Consider the following 21,854-nt stretch of genomic DNA (forward strand, 5'->3'; position numbering starts at 1 on the left):
AAACATTCACGCTTGCATCAGCTGTCAAGCTCAAAATGGAGGCAATTTCAAATGGGGCTCCATCTGTGGCAACCACTTTAACTGAAATTCAAAAAAACAGAGTGGTATAAAGGGAGTGTAAAATATCAATTAAAGGAACAGGAGGAAAATTTCATACATGTAACCCTGGGCATGTAGCTTATACTCTTGTAGTAAAATAGAAAGGAACTCCTCCTGGAGAACTCCTTGAAGCATCACCGACCAATAATCCACTGGAAAGAAAAACAGATGATGCTGGGAAAAGAATCTCAGGGACATGTCAAGAATGGGACATACCGTACCCTACTGGAGCCCCCTTGCCCCCCCAGACACACTAAATCACCATCACCTGAGTGAAGCAAGAATAGCCCAAAAGCTCACACAACCAGCACCCGACAAAAAACATTGTACAGCTACTTCAAAAATAACAGGCAGGTGCAGGAGCGCTACAGCCTAGTGACAGGAAAGTGAAGCCGGCCGGGAAGCCTGGAGTGAAGCAAGGACATGAAAAGCAAGCAGACCAAAAGAACAAAAGCAATATACAACACATGAACATCATCACCATATAAAACAAAGCATGTGAAAACTTACCAGAAATACAAATGATAGTCATAAACCTTCCAGCTGCAATGCCAAAAATAAATAAAAAAGATGACGACCTCTGAAAACCCGATTCTAATTACTAGTATTAACCCCATTAACATGACAAGAACGGGGAAATCCCAGGTATTGCCTGAGGACGAGGTTGAATGAAAATTTCAGTGTGGCGACAGTATGTTTAACCTTCCTCTTGTGTTAGTTTCCCGTTACCATCTCTTATGTTAATGGGTCGGTTTTGACCCGTGTTTTAATTTAGTTGTAAAATACAATAAAAACAATTATCTATCATCCAGTTTGTTTCTCATTACTTGATTACCTTGTTAGGCTTCCTTATCCATGAAAATATTGGTTTTAATATTTTTGGTATTGGGCCACTGGGCCTTTTTTGTCAGTATACCCCTCGATTTCAATTTAAAAAAAAATAAAATGAAACTCAAGAGAATCATATAAATAAATAAAAGGTTGTTATGTCACCTGACTATTACTGAGGGAATTTAGAACACATCTCTTAAATAAATTAGTTTTATTTATTTTTTTTAATTAAATATTATTAACTATAGTAACATCTATAGTTACGGGTCAGTTTCAACTCATATATATTTACTTCAAGAAAAAGGCAAAAAAGTCTCTTTTTTCAGCAATAGAACTTTAGTACAATCCAAGTAGATTCCAGGCATAGTTAGTTTTTGCATCACAGGCTGCCCAGATTTTTTACGCCGTACTTTCCCTGGCTCTACTGGGTATGTACCTGTATTGCCGGAAGGGGCATTTTCCTCCGGAAAGGGACAAGACATTCATCCACTGTCACCTCTGGCCCTGGGTTGAACATCAATCAATCAATCAATCAATCAACTTTTTTTCTTATATAGCGCCAAATCACAACAAACAGTTGCCCCAAGGCGCTCTATATTGTAAGGCAAGGCCATACAATAATTATGAAAAACCCCAACGGTCAAAACGACCCCCTATGAGCAAGCACTTGGCTACAGTGGGAAGGAAAAACTCCCTTTAACAGGAGAAGAAACCTCCAGCAGAACCAGGCTCAGGGAGGGGCCAGTCTTCTGCTGAGACTGGTTGGGGCTGAGGGAAAGAACCAGGAAAAAGACATGCTGTGAAGGGGGGCAGAGATCGATCACTAATGATTAAATGCAGAGTGATGCATACGGAGCAAAAAGAGAAAGAAACAGTGCATCATGGGAACCCCCCCACAGTCTACGTCTAAAGCAGCATAACCAAGGGATGGTCCAGGGTCACCTAATCCAGCCCTAACTATAAGCCTTAGCGAAAAGGAAGTTTTAAGCCTAATCTTAAAAGTAGAGAGGGTATCTGTCTCCCTGATCTGAATTGGGAGCTGGTTCCACAGGAGAGGAGCCTGAAAGCTGAAGGCTCTGCCTCCCATTCTACTCTTACAACCCTAGGAACTACAAGTAAGCCTGCAGTCTGAGAGCGAAGCGCTCTAATGGGGTAATATGGTACTACGAGGTCCCTAAGATAAGATGGGACCTGATTATTCAAAACCTTATAAGTAAGAAGAAGAATTTTAAATTCTATTCTAGAATTAACAGGAAGCCAATGAAGAGAGGCCAACACGGGTGAGATATGCTCTCTCACTGCTAGTCCCCGTCAGTACTCTAGCTGCAGCATTCTGAACCAACTGAAGGCTTTTTAGGGAACTTTTAGGACAACCTGATAATAATGAATTACAATAGTCCAGCCTAGAGGAAATAAATGCATGAATTAATTTTTCAGCATCACTCTGAGACAAGACCTTTCTGATTTTAGAGATATTGCGTAAATGCAAAAAGGCAGTCCTACATATTTGTTTAATATGCGCTTTGAATGACATATCCTGATCAAAAATGACTCCAAGATTTCTCACAGTATTACTAGAGTTCAGGGAAATGCCATCCAGAGTAAGGATCTGGTTAGACACCATGTTTCTAAGATTTGTGGGGCCAAGTACAATAACTTCAGTTTTATCTGAGTTTAAAAGCAGGAATTAGAGGTCATCCATGTCTTTATGTCTGTAAGACAATCCTGCAGTTTAGCTAATTGGTGTGTATCCTCTGGCTTCATGGATAGATAAAGCTGGGTATCATCTGCGTAACAATTGAAAATTTTAAGCAATACCATCTAATAATACTGCCTAAGGGAAGCATGTATAAAGTGAATAAATTGGTCCTAGCACAGAACCTTGTGGAACTCCATAATTAACTTTAGTCTGTGAAGAAGATTCCCCATTTACATGAACAAACTGTAATCTATTAGACAAATATGATTCAAACCACCGCAGCGCAGTGCCTTTAATACCTATGACATGCTCTAATCTCTGTAATAAAATTTTATGGTCAACAGTATCAAAAGCAGCACTGAGGTCCAACAAAACAAGCACAGAGATAAGTCCACTGTCCGAAGCCATAAGAAGATCATTTGTAACCTTCACTAATGCTGTTTCTGTACTATGATGAATTCTAAAACCTGACTGAAACTCTTCAAATAGACCATTCCTCTGCAGGTGATCAGTTAGCTGTTTTACAACTACCCTCTCAAGAATCTTTGAGAGAAAAGGAAGGTTGGAGATTGGCCTATAATTAGCTAAGATACCTGGGTCAAGTGATGGCTTTTTGAGTAATGGTTTAATTACTGCCACCTTAAAGGCCTGTGGTACATAACCAACTAACAAAGATAGATTGATCATATTTAAGATTGAAGCATTGAATAATGGTAGGACTTCCTTGAGCAGCCTGGCAGGAATGGGGGTCTAATAAACATGTTGATGTTTGGATGAAGTAACTAATGAAAATAACTCAGACAGAACAATCGGAGAGAAAGAGTCTAACCAAATACCGGCATCACTGAAAGCAAGCCAAAGATAACGATACATCTTTGGGATGGTTATGAGTAATTTTTTCTCTAATAGTCAAATTTTGTTAGCAAAGAAAGTCATGAACATCAGTGGAAGGAGCTGCAACCATCTCTCCCAGACATCCCTGATGGGGGCAAGCTTGTCAGATCTAGCTCTGGTATCGCTGTTGTCAAATCTGAGGACTCTTGATATCATTTGAAAGGTCTGAAGTGACATGTTGCCCGAAAAATATTTCTGCCTGTCGATACATCCCACAGACTACAACCCCTGGCAATAATTATGGAATCACCGGCCTCGGTCTAAAAAAGTAACCGTTACTGACTGCCACAATTGTTTTCCTGATTTCTTATAGTGTTTCTTAAAGCCAGAAAGTTGCTATTTGAAATGACTTTAGTTTTGTGTCATGTCTGTGATCTGCTTTTTTTCTACAAAATTAAACAACTGAATGAACATCCTCCGAGGCCGGTGATTCCATAATTTTTGCCAGAGGTTGTATCAGTGGCCTCATTGCAGGATCTGTACACTCCAGCAAGAAGAACACCAATATAACTATCCAGGTATTCCTCATCAATGTCTTTCCACATGCTGCCATGGACTTTTTTCCTTCAAGGTTTGTCATAGGAATGACGAATCTTTTTAGTAACAATGGCATAAATAGCTCAAAACTTGTCTTGATGTCACTGACTCTCATCACAGCAAACCTTGTGATTCCAGGGGTCATTTTGATGACATTTGCAGCAGCTGCCCTGCCATGTACATCAGGAGGTACTGAGCTCCAACAGATCTTACCATTTTTGGACTTGAATCTTTCAGTGGGAGCAGCTTCAGCACCGGTGACCTCCTCATCAGACACATCAGATGTGTCTGTGTCTTCTGTATGATACTCCACATTGTCTTCCTCCTCAGAAACCTGCTCTTCCGAATCACTATGCTGCTCTGTGTCCTCTCCCTCATTTTCACCAAAAATATTATCCAGAACCTGCTTACTGAAATCTTTTTCTCGTTTTTGCATGCTACAAATTGGAGATGTGCATTCTGCAAGTCACCTGCCCGTTTTTGCAGGTATACTGGAAAACAAGGCAAAATGAGAATCCCCTAAAGCTCACATAATTGGGAGAGGAGCTGGCTGTCAGTGTGTTGGCTGACAGTGAACTTGTGATTTCAGTTTTGGGTCTAATTTTTCTTTATAATCTTATTTTTATAACTGGGTTGAAAACGACCCTAACAACACAAAGGTCATAATTTCAACTTGAGCATTTTATAATTTAGTGAAAACTTTTTTTTTTTTTTTTTGGAATAGAGGTTCCTGACAAAGTCATAAAGCCTTGATGCAATAAACAAATTTATATGGTTATTTTATGCATTTAAAACCTAAAAACGGGTCGGTGCCGACCCTAACACAAGATGAAGGTTAAACACGTTTATTAACTCAAGGGGATGAGGATGACTGCATGTATTTTTCCCGGGGTATTTTCCATGTGTAACATGCACCCCCGGCATCCCGGCCCGGCATGCACCGGTCGTGCCGGGGGGCAGATCAGCCCGCAGACGGGCCCGCAGATCAGTTGAAAACTTCGGCTTCTTAAGTTTGAATGAAAGCAAAAAACGTCAGCTTACCTAATTCTTTGTGGTCTCTAGGGACACATCCACAATACGAGCACTTGGCACTGCCCTTTTCAGGCAGGAACTCCTTACAATCATCGCATTTGGTGCAAGCACCACGCTCCTTCCCGCGAATATCAGGCGCCATGATTTGCTGATCTGGTCCTGCTGTTGGCCGCAAGATGGCGTCCGGTGTTTGCAGAACTGGCGCGTAACGCACGGGGAACCTGGCCGGCCAGGGTGGGGCCACATCTGGGGCCACATGCATTGCGGGATTTTGTAATTGTGTGTTATAAATTCCTAATTTTATTTTTTACTGGGGTCTGATGAAAAACTACCCCCTTTTTCAAAAATCTCGGGAGATGGTTTGAAAAGCAACCCCCTTTCCTCGACTTTCGGGAAAAATCTTCCCGAGACGAACGGTTAAAATGTACCCCCTTTCCCGAGTAAATCAGAACGCACATGCGGCCCCTTATGTGTCTGGAGTGGGGGGGCCGGGCTCGCAGCTGGCTTGGGAACACCTCGGGGTTCCCCCGGAGGAGCTGGGGGAGGTGTGTGTGGATCGGAAGGTCTGGGCGGCTTTGCTTCAGCTGCTGCCCCCGCGACCCGACCTTGGATGAAGCGGAAGAAAATGGATGGATGTAAATTAATATTTGAAGTTTTCAGTGAGTTGACAGTAGGGATGTACAATATGGCCAAATTTTCGTATCTAAATGTTGTCATATAAATTGTCATGTAAATGTCACTTATATACATGCTGTCCATATTCTTGACCCGCTTAGGTGGGTAGGGAGAGTTCCCATGGGATAAAAAAGCTTTTCAACTGACCATCCCTGGTTCTCAAGACCAGGCACCTAAGTGGCTCTACTCTCTCTCTCTCTCTTTTTTTTTTTTTAAAGATATTTCGGTGTACCTTAGTAAACACTAGTAGAGTTCCACCTTAGATTTGGAATGGATAACAGAACATATACCTTAATGGATTTTCATATCAATATGATATACGATATGACTATTATTTGACACAAAGTGTGCCAACAGTGAAAATTAAACGTTATTAAACAAAACAGTAATAATACCGCACTCATTTTGCACTCATCATAAGGTTAGGATACTATGTCCTCCAGAAGTATTGGAACACTTTGAATTTCACACATTTTAATTTGTTTATGTAATTTTAAATACAAGAAATACAAAAAAATAAAGAATTAAAATTTCTAAAATTATCTTCCTCAAACTCAAACTGAAAGCAAATCTCTAAAACTTGATAAAACCTGTAAATAATAATCAATTTTATTGCCAGTTTTCTTTAGACAAGTCAGGGGATAGAAACATGAACATTTCCAAGTCACTGAATATGTCTTGGACTTTATTTACATCAATTATGAAGAAATACAAATGTTTCTTTCACCAAAACATCAAATCTAGGCTTTCATTCAATTCAATCAATTTTTCATCTCAAATGTATTCTGTCAAATTGTAGCTGAACTTTCAGGTCTTCTTTTAAGAAAATCCTCCTCTACACCACTTCATCAGGAAGCTGTATTTTATATTTTTAATTAATTTATATCAAGTTGTAGAGATTTGCTTTCAGTTTGAGTTAAGGAAGATAATTTTAGGAAAAAAATGTATTTGAAATGGAATAAATAAATTAAAATGTGTGAAATACCAAGTGTTCCATTACTTTTGAAGGCAATTGAGAAACTGTGAGGAGCAACATCTTACATCTCATATATAGTGCAGCAGATAAGAGAATATTTAGAGTGGAATCCTGCAAATGGTGATACAAGCATCAAATTTGGCACAAATAATCCATAGACATGAACTCTTTAAAAAAACTGAATTTTCAAGAGGCAGCCAGGTAGGGGTCAACTGAAGAATTACACAGGCGTCAAAATCAGGGGTGGGCAACTTGTTCCAGAAAGGGCCAAGAGGGTGCAGGTTTTCTTTGCAGCCACTGACTCCACCAGGTGATTTCACTGATTAATATCGCTTTGAGCAGATGGAATCAGTTAATCAGTTGCCCACCCCTGGTCTAAATTAAAAGATGCTCCAATCATATAGAAAACTGTTGTTGTCCATTCAGCTGCTCCCATTTTGTGTTCAGGGTCGCCACAGCGGATACAACCATATCCACATTGATATTTGGCACAAGTTTTACGCCGGATGCCCTTCCTGACGCAAATCCAGTGTTACCTGGAGAAACACACACAGCCGTTGGTGTTCCGAAGAGGTCTCCCATCCAAGTACTAACTAGGTCCCACACTGCTTAGCTTCTGAGATCTGACGGGATCAGGCTTCAGATCGGCTGCTCCAATCGTATAGAAAACTACACCACATTATTTGCCTGATCATAAAGATTCCAAAAAAGGTATATCTTGGACAATCTGTACTGAATGTTATGGAGTTATGAGGTAAAAGCAACAAGAAGAGTGACAAAAGTCAGTTTCAGTTTGTACAGGGGCCAAAAGTTAAAACTGCTCCATTAATTTTGCTCCAGCTGTATTTGTGCTCTGCTTCCTCTTCAGAAGACGTGACGATGGGATTGAGGAGAGGAGACCTCAGGTACCTGAGTACCTGAGTATCCGTCCTGAGTACCTTAAATCTCTGGATGTTGTGGGACTGTCTTGGCTGACACACCTCTGCAACATCGCGTGGCGGTTGGGGACAGTGCCTCTGGATTGGCAGACCGAGGTGGTGGTCCCTCTGTTTAAGAAGGGAGACCGGAGGGTGTGTTCCAACTACAGGGGATCACACTCCTCAGCCTCCCCGGTAAGGTCTATTCCAGAGTACTGGAGAGGAGAATTCGACCGATAGTCGAACCTCGGATTCAGGAGGAGCAGTGTGGTTTCGTCCTGGTCGTGGCACACTGGACCAGCTCTACACGCTCCATCGGGTGCTCGAGGGTTCACTGGAGTTTGCCCAACCAGTCCACATGTGCTTTGTGGATCTGGAGAAGGCGTTTGACCATGTCCCTCGGGGCACCCTGTGGGGGATGCTCCGGGAGTACGGGATCCGAGGTCCTTTGCTAAAGGCTAAGGGCCTGTATGACCACAGCAAGAGCTTGGTTCGCATTGCCAGTAGTAAGTCAAACCTGTTTCCAGTGCACGTTGGCCTCCACCAGGGCTGCCCTTTGTCACCGGTTCTGTTCATTATCTTTATAGACAGAATTTCTAGGCGCAGCCAGGGTGTAGAGGGGGTCTGGTTTGGGAACCACAGAATCTCGTCTTTGCTGTTTGCGGACGATGTGGTTCTGTTGGCTTCATCAAATCAGGACCTTCAGCGTGCACTGGGGGGGTTTGCAGCTGAGTGTGAAGTGTCTGGGATGAAAATCAGCACCTCTAAATCCGAGGCCATGGTTCTCGACTGGAAAAAGGTGCTTTGCCCTCTTCAGGTCGGTGGAGTGTCCTTGCCTCAAGTGGAGGATTTTAAGTATCTCGGGGTGTTGTTCACGAGTGAGGGACCGATGGAGTGTGAGATCGACAGATGGATCGGTGCAGCATCTGGAGTGATGCGGTCGCAGTATAGGACCGTCGTGGTGAAGAGAGAGCTGAGTAGGGGGCAAAGCTCTTGATTTACCGATCGATCTATGTTCCGATCCTCATCTATGGTCATGAGATTTGGCTCATGACCGAAAGAACGAGATCGCGAGTACAAACGGCCGAGATGAGTTTCCTCCGCAGGGTGGCTGGGCGCTCACTTAGAGATAGGGTGAGGAGCTCGGTCACTCGGGAGGAGCTCGGAGTCGAGCCGCTGCTCCTCCATGTCGAAAGGAGCCAGTTGAGGTGGCTTGGACATCTTTTTCGGATGCCCCCTGGACGCCTAGCTGGAGAGGTGTTCCGGGCATGTCCCATCGGGAGGAGGCCCCGGGGAAGACCCAGGACATGCTGGAGGGACTACGTCTCTCGGCTGGCTTGGGAACGCCTTGGGGTTCCCCCGGAGGAGCTGGGGGAGGTGTGTGTGGATCGGAAGGTCTGGGCGGCTTTGCTTGAGCTGCTGCCCCCGCGACCCAACTGCAGATAAAGCGGAAGAAAATGGATGGATGGATGGATGGATGGATGGATGGATGGATGGATGGATGGATGGATGGATGGATGTATTTGTGCTGAATTTGATGCTTGTATCACCATTTGAAGGATTGTTTCAGTTATCTGCTGCACTAATAAGCCAACAACAATAAGACACCCGAATTAAAGGAGAAATGCTGCTTTTAACAACCTGGACCTCATTTCTGACATAAAATATGATTGTTTACTCACCAATATAAGTTTGGGGTGATTAGAAGTCCAGAGTTCAAACGACGTGTTCAGTTCAAATCTGGAGCAGACATTTTTCTTCTTCTACTAAGGTGGATTAGAACATTTTGTGGTACACAGCACTAACTACTGGACAGGAGGAACCCAGCAGTCAATGTGACTCACTGACTTGAAAATGCAGGTCTTTCAACCAGACGTGTAGTGCCATGACATGTCAATCATCTGTGTCCAATTAGATTTCAGGAGAGTCCAGTGAAACCCCGGCTTCTACTCTAGCTCCACCCATGCCAGGAAGTGTTTGACATTTGAACATTTCCTGTTGCACTGTGACTGATAAATTGGCACTTCCTGTTTGAGTGTGAGCTTGCCACTGAGTTCCCGTGAGGTTCCATGGGATCTCGTCTGTCAATCCAGGAAGTGTTTGACATTTGAACATTTCCTGTTTTACTGTGGATTTGAAAATTGGCACTTCCTGTTTAGGACGCCCTGTACTATGAGTGAGCTTCCCGCCGCTGCGCTCATGTAATATTATCGATTTCAGACTCTCTAAACCCATGTTAATACATTGTTGCATTTCTGCTGGGGGTTATGTGAAATTAAGAGTGATGACGGTTAGCAAGTTTGGGTCAACATGTTCCGGGTATCTGCACAGTAAGTTACTGTACTCTTGTTAAGCTATCTGTCTGCACCAAAAGTATATCTTGTAAAACCTAGTGTCTTTCATTATCTTATCATGTGAAAAGACGGAACAGCAGCCATCCTGCCTCCATGTCTTTAAAGTTTGACCTAGTTAGCCACATGGCCTAAACATGACATGGTATTTTTTGATCACGTAAGCACACACATGGATCACTTCTTTATCAATGATGTCAATGGATGTCTATAAAAACCTTACTGTAAACTGTGTTTGGCGTCTCTTTCCCAAACGGCTTCCTGCGTGACCTCAGGACGGTGAGAACCCCAGATCTGGTATGATTAACTCCACATGAAATAAATAAACTGTCCTTTTTGTAACAGAGTCTCATTGATTCAGGACAGACCCAAAGAACTCAGTCTAACAAATTCATAACAAAAAGCTCTATTTTGTTTTCATCTTATCACATGACCTTCTCCCATGCTTCCTCTGGATCATCCAGATGGTTTATTTGTTTATTTATTTGGATCCCCATTAGCTGCAGCTGAGCTGCAGCTATTCTTCCTGGGGTCCACACAAGTCAACAAACAATATACAGAAATCAAAAAATGCATTCAAAAATATATAAAATGAGAAATAATAAAAAAGGGAAAAAACCATAAAACAAAAACAATCAAGTTCCAGTCAACTCAATCATCACATGTCATCTATTCACATACACAAAAAACCCATCTATAAATTATCAAAAGCAATAACCAGATTGCTTGTTATGTCCACAAATATCGTTTTAGAAATACCTTAAAAGAACATTCATTTGAAATGAGTTTGATGCGTTCTGGTAATGAATTCCATTCCTTCATACCCCTAAATATGACAGCGTTCTTTATGGCATTAGTCCTGGCTACAAGCAGCATAAAGTTTCCCACCACAGCATGTCTGGTTATGTATGCATGATTTTCTGAACTGAAAGAGAAATTCCTAAACAAAATACACGGTAACTTAGTGACAATAATCTTTCTGGTAAAAATGATCAGTGAATATAAAAGTCTATCTTTAACTACCATCCAGTTTAAATTTTTATGCATTGTAATAGTATTTGTCCTATAACTGCAGTTGAGTGCTATACGAGCAACCTTATTCTGAATAATCTGTAAATTATTTATCATTTCCTCAGAGGCATTTGGGCAATAGTCCAGATATACTAATAATAATGCTTTAATAGCATAATTCAAAGTTGTACAACTTAAAAAACTTCCTTGTCTTCTTATAATCAATAAACCCCTGCCCATTTTTACAGAAATATAATTTATATGTTTTTTCCATGATAATTTTGAGTCTACCATTACACCCAGCAGCTTAGTTTCATCTACTTGATTTATTCTCATTATTAATTTTAATGTTTAATACAGGATTTTTCATAATAACATGACTTGAACCAATAATCATACAGTTAGTCTTTACTGTATTTAACACTAACTTATTGGACATTACCCAGTCAACTACCTTGTGCAATTCCATATTTAAAACAGCTTCCAAGTCATTGTGTGAGCGTGCTGATGTATAATTGGTTGAATCATCAGCATACATTACTATACTAACTTTATCAAAGATATATGGTAAATCATTCGTGAAAATTGTAAATAATAGGGGACTGAGGCAACTGCCTTGTGGCACTCCATATACTACACTCCTGGTGCCAGAAAAGCTGCCATTAAAAAAACACTGTCTGAGTCCTGTTAGATAGATAACTATAAAACCAAGTAAGAGGCGATAGCTCAAAACCATATCCAACACGTTTTGCTAACAAAAACTCATGGTCAGTGATATCAAAAGCAGCAGAGAAATCGAGAAACACAGTGCCAACTATATTCTTCTTATCAACCTCTCTGAGCCAATCATCATACATCTGAGTCAACGCCGTGGCAGTGGAGTGACTCTGGAAGTCCATGATTAAATTATTCGACAAAAAATAGTTACTGATTTGCTCATATACAATAGACTCCATGATTTTTCCTAACACAGGTAGAATAATTATTGGTCGACTGTTTAAAGTCGAGAATGGAATTTCCTTATTTTTCAGTAGTGGAATAATTTTAGCCTGTTTCCACACATACGGACATGTATTGTAAGCAAAACAGAGGTTTATTATATGAACAGTAATGGGAACGATACAATCGGCTGCTAGTCTGAGAAGCCTACTGTTAAGACCGTCAATACCCGGGGGTCACTGGTGAACTTCAAACGGGCCTGGACATGTGCTGGCTTGAGCAGAGGGACCTTGCTGCCCTGCAGGATTTTAAACCATGACGGCGTAGTGTGTTACTAATGTAATCTTTGTGACTGTGGTCCCAGCAATCTTCAGGTCATTGACCAGGCCCTCCCGTCTGGTCCTGACCTTTCTCAGACTCATCCTTACCCACGAGGCGAGATCTTGCATGAAGCCCCAGACCGAGGAAGATTGATAGTCATCTTGTGTTTCTTTCATTTTCGAATAATTACGCCAACAGGGGTTATCTTCTCACCAAGCTGCTTGCCTGTTGTCCTGTAGCCCATCCCAGACTTGTGCAGGTCTACAATTTTGTTCCTGGTGTCCTTACATGAGCTCTTTGGTCTTGGCCATGGTGGATAGGTTGGAGTGTGACTGACTAAATGTGTGGACAGGTGTCTTTTATACAGATAACAAGTTCAAACAGGTAGGAGGGCTTCTTAAAGAAAAAAAAAAAACAGGTCCGTGAGAACCAGAATTCTTGTTGGTTGGTGGGTCATCAAATATTTATTTCATGCAATTAAATGAAAATTAATTCATTAAAAATCATACAATGTGATTTTCTGAAAATTCTTTTTAGATTCTGTCTCTCACAGTTGAAGTGTACGTATGATAAACGTTACAGACCTCTCCATTCTTTGTAGGTGGGAAATCAGCAGTAGATTAAATACTTATTGGCCTCACTGTAAATACATACTCCTGACATTTGATCACATCTGATTTAGTTTATGAAAAGGCACTTCTAACAGGACTTTGGCCTTGAATTTTTTTTTCCAAGGCAAAATTTTGTGGAAACTACTGTTGGTGGAGGTTTGCGCTCTACAAGCGCGGTGCTCTAGTTTGATTTTTTTATTCCAAGCTTTCATTGCATGACTCCACTTTTTTCTATTCAGGATATCTGTCAGAGCTATCAGAGGTGGATAAATTCAGTGGCAGACGTGTCCTACCTTGCCGTGACCCTTCATCAGCACAATGCTGCAGATGACGAAGGCCTGCATGTTGCTGCAGGAATGCATCAGGTGGCCGGAGCTAAGCGATCGAGGAGGATGCTGCACACAAAACACGAACATAAAAATCCGACATCATGATTCTCTTTCAGTCAGCAAAAATAGTCAGTACACAACTTCTTACAGAGGAATTTGGCATTTCTTTCTTTTCTATCTTTAGGTTTATAATTTCTTCCTCTTCTTGAGATGGGAGATATGAAAAATACTTTTCTGTCTCTGTGTCTGAATGTAATGGTGCAAAGCATAAATCATTTAAAAGTGTACAATGATTTGGAAACTGTAAAGACCAGTGAGATGTACCTATGATGTTAGATCAACAACAAAAACTGGTGCAGAACATTAAATTACTTTAGTTTTGCAAACCTCACAACAATTGTGCTTTTTCTCGCTGCAGAAATGTGGCGGTGATCCTGCCACAGATATCAGGGTGCTTTCCTAAAATCAGGAAAACATCGTGTGAAACAGCACCACCCTCACCACAGGTGAGGCAGTGCTACTACACTAATTCAGTGTAATTTTATCTTAGCTACTGTAGGTCCGGCCCTCCCTGAAACCCCACCCCTGAAGCAGGGCTTCGCCTGCATGAAGCTATGCACATTCTGGACTTGAATATGACTGACATGAACCTTAGACCAGTCACTGATCTATTCTCTTTTTGCCTTGGATGCTGAATATGTAACTGCGTCCGGCTCACGATGGATTCTGAGGCTTCTGGCACTTGCATGAAATCAAGCAGATCCTTCCAGCAGCCTTGTCTGTGAGAACATATACGAGGTCTTGATGCTGTCAAGACAAAGACAATCTCACACCTGCAAATACTGTGGAAATGAGGACTAAGACTGGCTGTGCTCAGTTTTATACCTGCTTTCAGTGCGTCATCGTGAGTGTTTCGTTTAAAGCGTCACGCTTGAAGTTCACTTCATTTTTCTTTGTTAGTTTCAGTTTTGTTTCATTCCTTTCATTCAGTCCTTCATTGACATCTTTGCAGACGTCAACAAATTTCAGGTTAAGTTCTGTTTGAGGTCGCTTGATTCGTAGGCTTTTCAGTGATGGGAAAAGTCCAGAACTTGACTTTTTGATTTTTTACCCTTTATCCAGCTATTGCCATTGCCGTGTGACCGGGGCTTAAGGAGTGTCCCCGTAAGAAGCATTTCAAGGTCCTGGAGTGGCTGAGCCAGTCTCCAGACCTGAACTCAATAGAAAATCTTTGGAGCTGAAACTCGACACCTGAAAGATCTGGAGAAGATCTGTATGGAGGAGTGGACCAAAATCCCTGCTGCAGTGTGCAAACTTGGTCAAGAACTACAGGAAACATCTGACCGTAATTGCAAACAACGGTTTCTGTACCAAAAATTTATATACTTATTTCATACAATAAAATGCTAATTAATTTTTTAAAATCATACAATGTTTTTCTGATTTTTTTTTTTTTAGAGTCTGTCTCTCACAGTTGAAATGTACGTACCTATGATAAAAATTACAGACCTCTTCATTCTTTGTGGGTGGGAAAACCTGCAAAATCAACATTAGATCAAATACTTATTTGCCTCACTGGGTGTGTATATATATATTGCACTGGGATGCCAATTAAACAAGTGAAAATTATAAAGAAGACAATAAGATCTTAATAATTAGACACCTCCGTGTTGGAAACCATTCGGAAGATTCAGACGGCTTTCGGTGGCTTTTCAGTCGAGTGAGTATACGAGAAATTGTGTAACAGCTGGGCATGTCACAACTTGTCCTGTGAGACTTCCAACACGGACGTGCTTTTTGTTGCGCGCCATTGCGGCTCCGTCCCGACGCGCGAATTCTTCCGCACGTCTTTCATTACAAAATCTCCTCTAACAGTGGAATGTGCCGCAAAAGTGCTGATGTCCAACTCTTCAGCAATTTCTCTGGTAGTCACACGACGTGCCGGATCAACACAGCCTTCACTTTGGAAATGATCTGGTCGTTTCAGCCTGTCGATGGCCGCTCGGAGCACGTCGCCCTCCGCCGGTGTGGGCCGTCTTTAATCTGGTTGTAATGGTCCTTAATCTGTGTGACGCTGATAGAATCTTCACCAAAAGCCATCTGAATTTTCCGAATGATTTCCACCTGGCTGTCTGTCACAGTTTCTGAAAAAATTTTCATGGAGCAAAGCGGCAGTCGCTCAGCCATTTCCCTGACAATGAAAATCCGACGAGGGGGCTGGACCAGTGCTCACTCAAAGCCTGCCCACAGGCGAATGACGCAACCGACAGGCGTGAAAAAACTCACGCATGCGAACGAATGCTCAAGCATATAGTTTTTGAAAAAAAAAAGGTCCGTTACTTTTCGGACAGACCTCGTATGGATGTGATGGTGTTCAGTGAAGACAGGTAAAAGAATGTCTGTGTACAAAATCTAAGCAATAGTTTAAAAGATGATGAATATAATGCAATGATAAAATACCCTCGGCTGTATGAGCATAAAAATAGGAAACAATGTGACCTTCTGACCTCTTAAAATAGGCTAAGGTTAGCCATAAGCAACCAGGTAAGTTTTAAATGCAGTTAAAGCCATTTTTATTCACTCAGCTAAGGGAAGAGGAACTCAACCCTTATATTTGCTATTAATGTGACAAATGTTTAGCCTGTCTTAGTCCACTGTTTTGCTAGCCCTAACTTTGGTGCTAGATTTGTTGCTGTGTGTACATATCTATAGGTATACAGTTGCTATTTACACTCACTAATTATTAAGGTCTTATTGTCTTCTTTATAATTTTCACTTGTTTAATTGGTATCCCAGTGCAATATATATATATATATATATATATATATATATATATATATATATATATATATATATATATATATATATACACACACACACACACACACACACACACACACACACACACACACACACACACACACACACACACACACACACACACACACACACACACAGAGAGAGGCAAATAAGTATTTGATCTAATGTTGATTTTGCAGGTTTTCCCACCCACAAAGAATGAAGAGGTCTGTAATTTTTATCATAGGTACGTACACTTCAACTGTGAGAGACAGACTCTAAAAAAAAAAAAAAAAAAATCAGAAAAACACATTGTATGATTTTAAAAAAATAATTAGCATTTTATTGTATGAAATAAGTATATAAATATTTGGTACAGAAACCTTTGTTTGCAATTACAGTCAGATGTTTCCTGTAGTTCTTGACCACACTTTGCACACTGCAGCAGGGATTTTGGTCCACTCCTCCATACAGATCTTCTCCGGATCTTTCAGGTGTCGAGTTTCAGCTCCAAAGATTTTCTATTGAGTTCAGGTCTGGAGACTGGCTCAGCCACTTCAGGACCTTGAAATGCTTCTTACGGGGACACTCCTTAAGCCCCGGTCACACGGCAATGGCAATAGCTGGATGATGGGTAAAAAGTCAAAAAGTCAAGTTCTGTACTTTTCCCATCACTGAAAAGCCTACAAATCAAGCGACCTCAAACAGAACTTAACCTGAAATTTGGTGACGTCTGCAAAGATGTCAATGAAGGACTGAATGAAAGGAATGAAACAAAATCGAAACTAACAAAAGAAAAATGAAGTGAACTTCAAGCTTGATGCTTTAAACGAAACATTCACGATGATGCACTGAAAGCAGGTATAAAACTGAGCCAGTCTTAGTCCTCATTTCCACAGTATTTGCAGGTGTGAGATTGTCTTTGTCTTGACAACATCAAGTTTTGTTTGTCATAACATTCTGAGTTCTCGTGGTATGTCTGTACCTTGTTGTACACCTTGTCTGTGATAATAATTGTCCTGATGAGTAATTTTGACTAGTCCATGGCATCAGCCACGGGGAACTGTCCATGTCAGACAAAGGCTACTCCTGAAGACACACACACACAGGCCAGCCACAAACAGTTGAAACGTGCATAAATAGGTAAAGTAGTTGATAAAACGTTCTTAACGCTATTGTTTTTGTATGCTACATTGCTTTTTCATCCCAAAAATGAATGAATCATTAGCAATATAAGGATGTATCTTTGAGTTTGACAAAGCTTTAGTTATTGATTCGTTCAGATATCCTTGCATTCTTCAACCTTCCTTCAATATATCAGACTTGGGAGGGGAAACAAAGTTGGACAAAAGTCAAACAAAATGCTAACGTTAAGAAAACTAAGCAAAGAAACCGTCAAAAATAAAAGCAAAACAAAATATGGATGAATTGAGGTTGTCGCGGTATTCGTTCAAATTTTTCAACAGTTTAAAAATTCTGACGAAGCACCAGCTGCAGGAGAGAAGCTGAACGAAGGTTAAATGATACCCCCGAAAGTCAACGAAAGTCCAGATTTCTTGTTTCTTTTGGGCTTCATTGTCCTTTGTTAATGCCGTGTGGCCAGGGTTTTAGTTGCCCTGGCTGTGTGCTTCAGGTTACTGTCATGCTGGAAGACCCAGCCATGATGGAAAGGAAGTTGTTTGCCAAAATGCCAAAATACATGACCCCATCCATCCTCCCTTCAATAGGTCAAGGTCAAGGTCAGGTTTATTTATAAAGCACATTTACAAACAGTCAACACTGCCCCAAAGTGCTGTACAATAAAAAGATTTAAAATTATATTGACAGTAAAAGATGTGGCAGTGTTCAGCTCATCTTGTATTAAAAGCCAGTGCAAAAAGATATGTCTTCAAAAGAGTCTTAAAAGAATCAACTGAAGGAGCCAGTCGGACATTCAATGGCAGAGAGTTCCAGAGCTTGGGCCCCGCAACAGCAAAGGCTCTCTCTCCCCTGGTCCTTAGCTTAGATCTGGGACAGACCAGTAAACTCTGGTCCGCGGAGCGAAGAGCTCTTCCTGGAGTATGCAATGACAGCATATCAGATAAATAGAATGGGGCTTGACCGTGAATTGATTTAAAAACAAGCAACAAAATCTTAAAATCAATTCTAAAAGCAACAGGTAATCAGTGCAGTGAAGCTAAAACAGGAGAAATGTGTTGCTGCCGTTTGGCTCCAGTGAGCAGACGCGCAGCTGCATTTTGCACCATCTGGAGACGATGCAAAGACGACTGATTAAGACCAACATACAAAGAATTGCAGTAGTCTAAACGAGACGTGATCAAGGCGTGCACAACCTGTTCCAGCTGATTTGGGGGCAGGTAACGCTTGATTTTACTTAAAAGTCTAAGCTGGAAGAAGCTTGTTTTGACCACTGTGTTGATCTGCTTCTCGAATTTAAAAGAGCTGTCCATAAAAACACCAAGGGTCTTAGCAGATGAACGACAGTAGGAGGCGAGTAGACCAAGGGCAGAAAGGTCAAGGTCACCAAAGACCACAATCTCTGTTTTGCTTTCATTTAGATTCAAAAAGTTTAAAGACATCCAGTCTTTGACTTCTTGAAAGCAAGTCTGTAGGATGGTAGATGAGTTTGTTTTATAATCAATCAATTCAATCAATTTTATTTATATAGCGCCAAATCACAACAAACAGTTGCCCCAAGGCGCTTTATATTGTAAGGCAAGGCCATACAATAATTACGTAAAAACCCCAATGGTCAAAACGACCCCCTGTGAGCAAGCACTTGGCGACAGTGGGAAGGAAAAACTCCCTTTTAACAGGAAGAAACCTCCAGCAGAACCAGGCTCAGGGAGGGGCAGTCTTCTGCTGGGACTGGTTGGGGCTGAGGGAGAGAACCAGGAAAAAGACATGCTGTGGAGGGGAGCAGAGATCAATCACTAATGACTAAATGCAGAGTGGTGCATACAGAGCAAAAAGAGAAAGAAACACTCAGTGCATTATGGGAACCCCCCAGCAGTCTAAGTCTATAGCAGCATAACTAAGGGATGGTTCAGGGTCACCTGATCCAGCCCTAACTATAAGCTAGCAAAAAGGAAAGTTTTAAGCCTAATCTTAAAAGTAGAGAGGGTGTCTGTCTCCCTGATCCGAATTGGGAGCTGGTTCCACAGGAGAGGAGCCTGAAAGCTGAAGGCTCTGCCTCCCATTCTACTCTTACAAACCCTAGGAACTACAAGTAAGCCTGCAGTCTGAGAGCGAAGCGCTCTATTGGGGTGATATGGTACTATGAGGTCCCTAAGATAAGAAGGGACCTGATTGTTCAAAACCTTATAAGTAAGAAGAAGAATTTTAAATTCTATTCTAGAATTAACAGGAAGCCAATGAAGAGAGGCCAATATGGGTGAGATATGCTCTCTCCTTCTAGTCCCCGTCAGTACTCTAGCTGCAGCATTTTGAATTAACTGAAGGCTTTTCAGGGAACTTTTAGGACAACCTGATAATAATGAATTACAATAGTCCAGCCTAGAGGAAATAAATGCATGAATTAGTTTTTCAGCATCACTCTGAGACAAGACCTTTCTAATTTTAGAGATATTGCGTAAATGCAAAAAAGCAGTCTTACATATTTGTTTAATATGCACTTTGAATGACATATACTAATCAAAAATGACTCCAAGATTTCTCACAGTATTACTAGAGGTCAGGGTAATGCCATCCAGAGTAAGGATCTGGTTAGACACCATGTTTCTCAGATTTGTGGGGCCAAGTACAATAACTTCAGTTTTATCTGAGTTTAAAAGCAGGAAATTAGAGGTCATCCATGTCCTTATGTCTGTAAGACAATCCTGCAGTTTAGCTAATTGGTGTGTGTCCTCTGGCTTCATGGATGGATAAAGCTGGGTATCATCTGCATAACAATGAAAATTTAAGCAATGCCGTCTAATAATACTGCCTAAGGGAAGCATGTATAAAGTGAATAAAATTGGTCCAAGCACAGAACCTTGTGGAACTCCATAATTAACCTTAGTCTGTGAAGAAGATTCCCCATTTACATGAACAAATTGTAATCTATTAGATAAATATGATTCAAACCACCGCAGCGCAGTGCCTTTAATACCTATGGCATGCTCTAATCTCTGTAATAAAATTTTATGGTCAACAGTATCAAAAGCAGCACTGAGGTCTAACAGAACAAGCACAGAGATGAGTCCACTGTCTGAGGCCATAAGAAGATCATTTGTAACCTTCACTAATGCTGTTTCTGTACTATGATGAATTCTAAAACCTGTTGATGGTTTGGATGAAGTAACTAATGAAAATAACTCAGACAGAACAATCGGAGAGAAAGAGTCTAACCAAATACCGGCATCACTGAAAGCAGCCAAAGATAACGATACGTCTTTGGGATGGTTATGAGTAATTTTTTCTCTAATAGTTAAAATTTTATTAGCAAAGAAAGTCATGAAGTCATTACTAGTTAAAGTTAAAGGAATACTCGGCTCAATAGAGCTCTGACTCTTTGTCAGCCTGGCTACAGTGCTGAAAAGAAACCTGGGGTTGTTCTTATTTTCTTCAATTAGTGATGAGTAGTAAGATGTCCTAGCTTTACGGAGGGCTTTTTTATAGAGCAACAGACTCTTTTTCCAGGCTAAGTGAAGATCTTCTAAATTAGTGAGACGCCACTTCCTCTCCAACTTACGGGTTATCTGCTTTAAGCTGCGAGTTTGTGAGTTATACCATGGAGTCAGGCACTTCTGATTTAAAGCTCTCTTTTTCAGAGGAGCTACAGCATCCAAAGTTGTCTTCAATGAGGATGTAAAACTACTGACGAGATACTCTATCTCACTTACAGAGTTTAGGTAGCTACTCTGCACTGTGTTGGTATATGGCATTAGGGAACATAAAGAAGGAAACATATCCTTAAACCTAGTTACAGCGCTTTCTGAAAGACTTCTAGTGTAATGAAACTTATTCCCCACTGGTAGTCCATCAGAGTAAATGTAAATGTTATTAAGAAATGATCAGACAGAAGGGAGTTTTCAGGGAATACTGTTAAGTCTTCAATTTCCATACCATAAGTCAGAACAAGATCTAAGATATGATTAAAGTGGTGGGTGGACTCATTTACATTTTGAGCAAAGCCAATTGAGTCTAATAATAGATTAAATGCAGTGTTGAGGCTGTCATTCTCAGCATCTGTGTGGATGTTAAAATCGCCCACTATAATTATCTTATCTGAGCTAAGCACTAAGTCAGACAAAAGTTCTGAAAATTCACAGAGAAACTCACAGTAACGACCAGGAGGACGATAGATAACAACAAATAAAACTGGTTTTTGGGACTTCCAATTTGGATGGACAAGACTAAGAGTCAAGCTTTCAAATTAATTAAAGCTCTGTCTGGGTTTTTGATTAATTAATAAGCTGGAATGGAAGATTGCTGCTAATCCTCTGCCTCGGCCCGTGCTACGAGCGTTCTGGCAGTTAGTGTGACTCGAGGGTGTTGACTCATTTAAACTAACATATTCATCCTGCTGTAACCAGGTTTCTGTAAGGCAGAATAAATCAATATGTTGATCAATTATTATATAATTTACTAACAGGGACTTAGAAGAGAGAGACCTAATGTTTAATAGACCACATTTAACTGTTTTAGTCTGTGGTGCAGTTGAAGGTGCTATATTATTTTTTCTTTTTGAATTTTAATGCTTAAATAGATTTTTGCTGGTTATTGGTAGTCTGGGAGCAGGCACCGTCTCTACGGGGATGGGGTAATGAGGGGATGGCAGGGGGAGAGAAGCTGCAGAGAGGTGTGTAAGACTACAACTCTGCTTCCTGGT

General features: G+C 41.0%; 1 protein-coding gene across 1 annotated transcript in view; it reads right to left on the reverse strand.

The window, feature by feature from the left end:
* The window catches only part of il16 (interleukin 16), a 236,540-nt gene that overhangs the window by 141,236 nt on the left and 73,450 nt on the right, over nt 1-21,854 (reverse strand). The window contains 1 exon segment of the mRNA XM_034184100.1: nt 13,187-13,288. Coding sequence (XP_034039991.1) covers nt 13,187-13,288 — 102 coding nt within the window.

This window comes from Thalassophryne amazonica, chromosome 2 (assembly GCF_902500255.1).
Source record: "Thalassophryne amazonica chromosome 2, fThaAma1.1, whole genome shotgun sequence".
NCBI lineage: Eukaryota > Metazoa > Chordata > Actinopteri > Batrachoidiformes > Batrachoididae > Thalassophryne > Thalassophryne amazonica.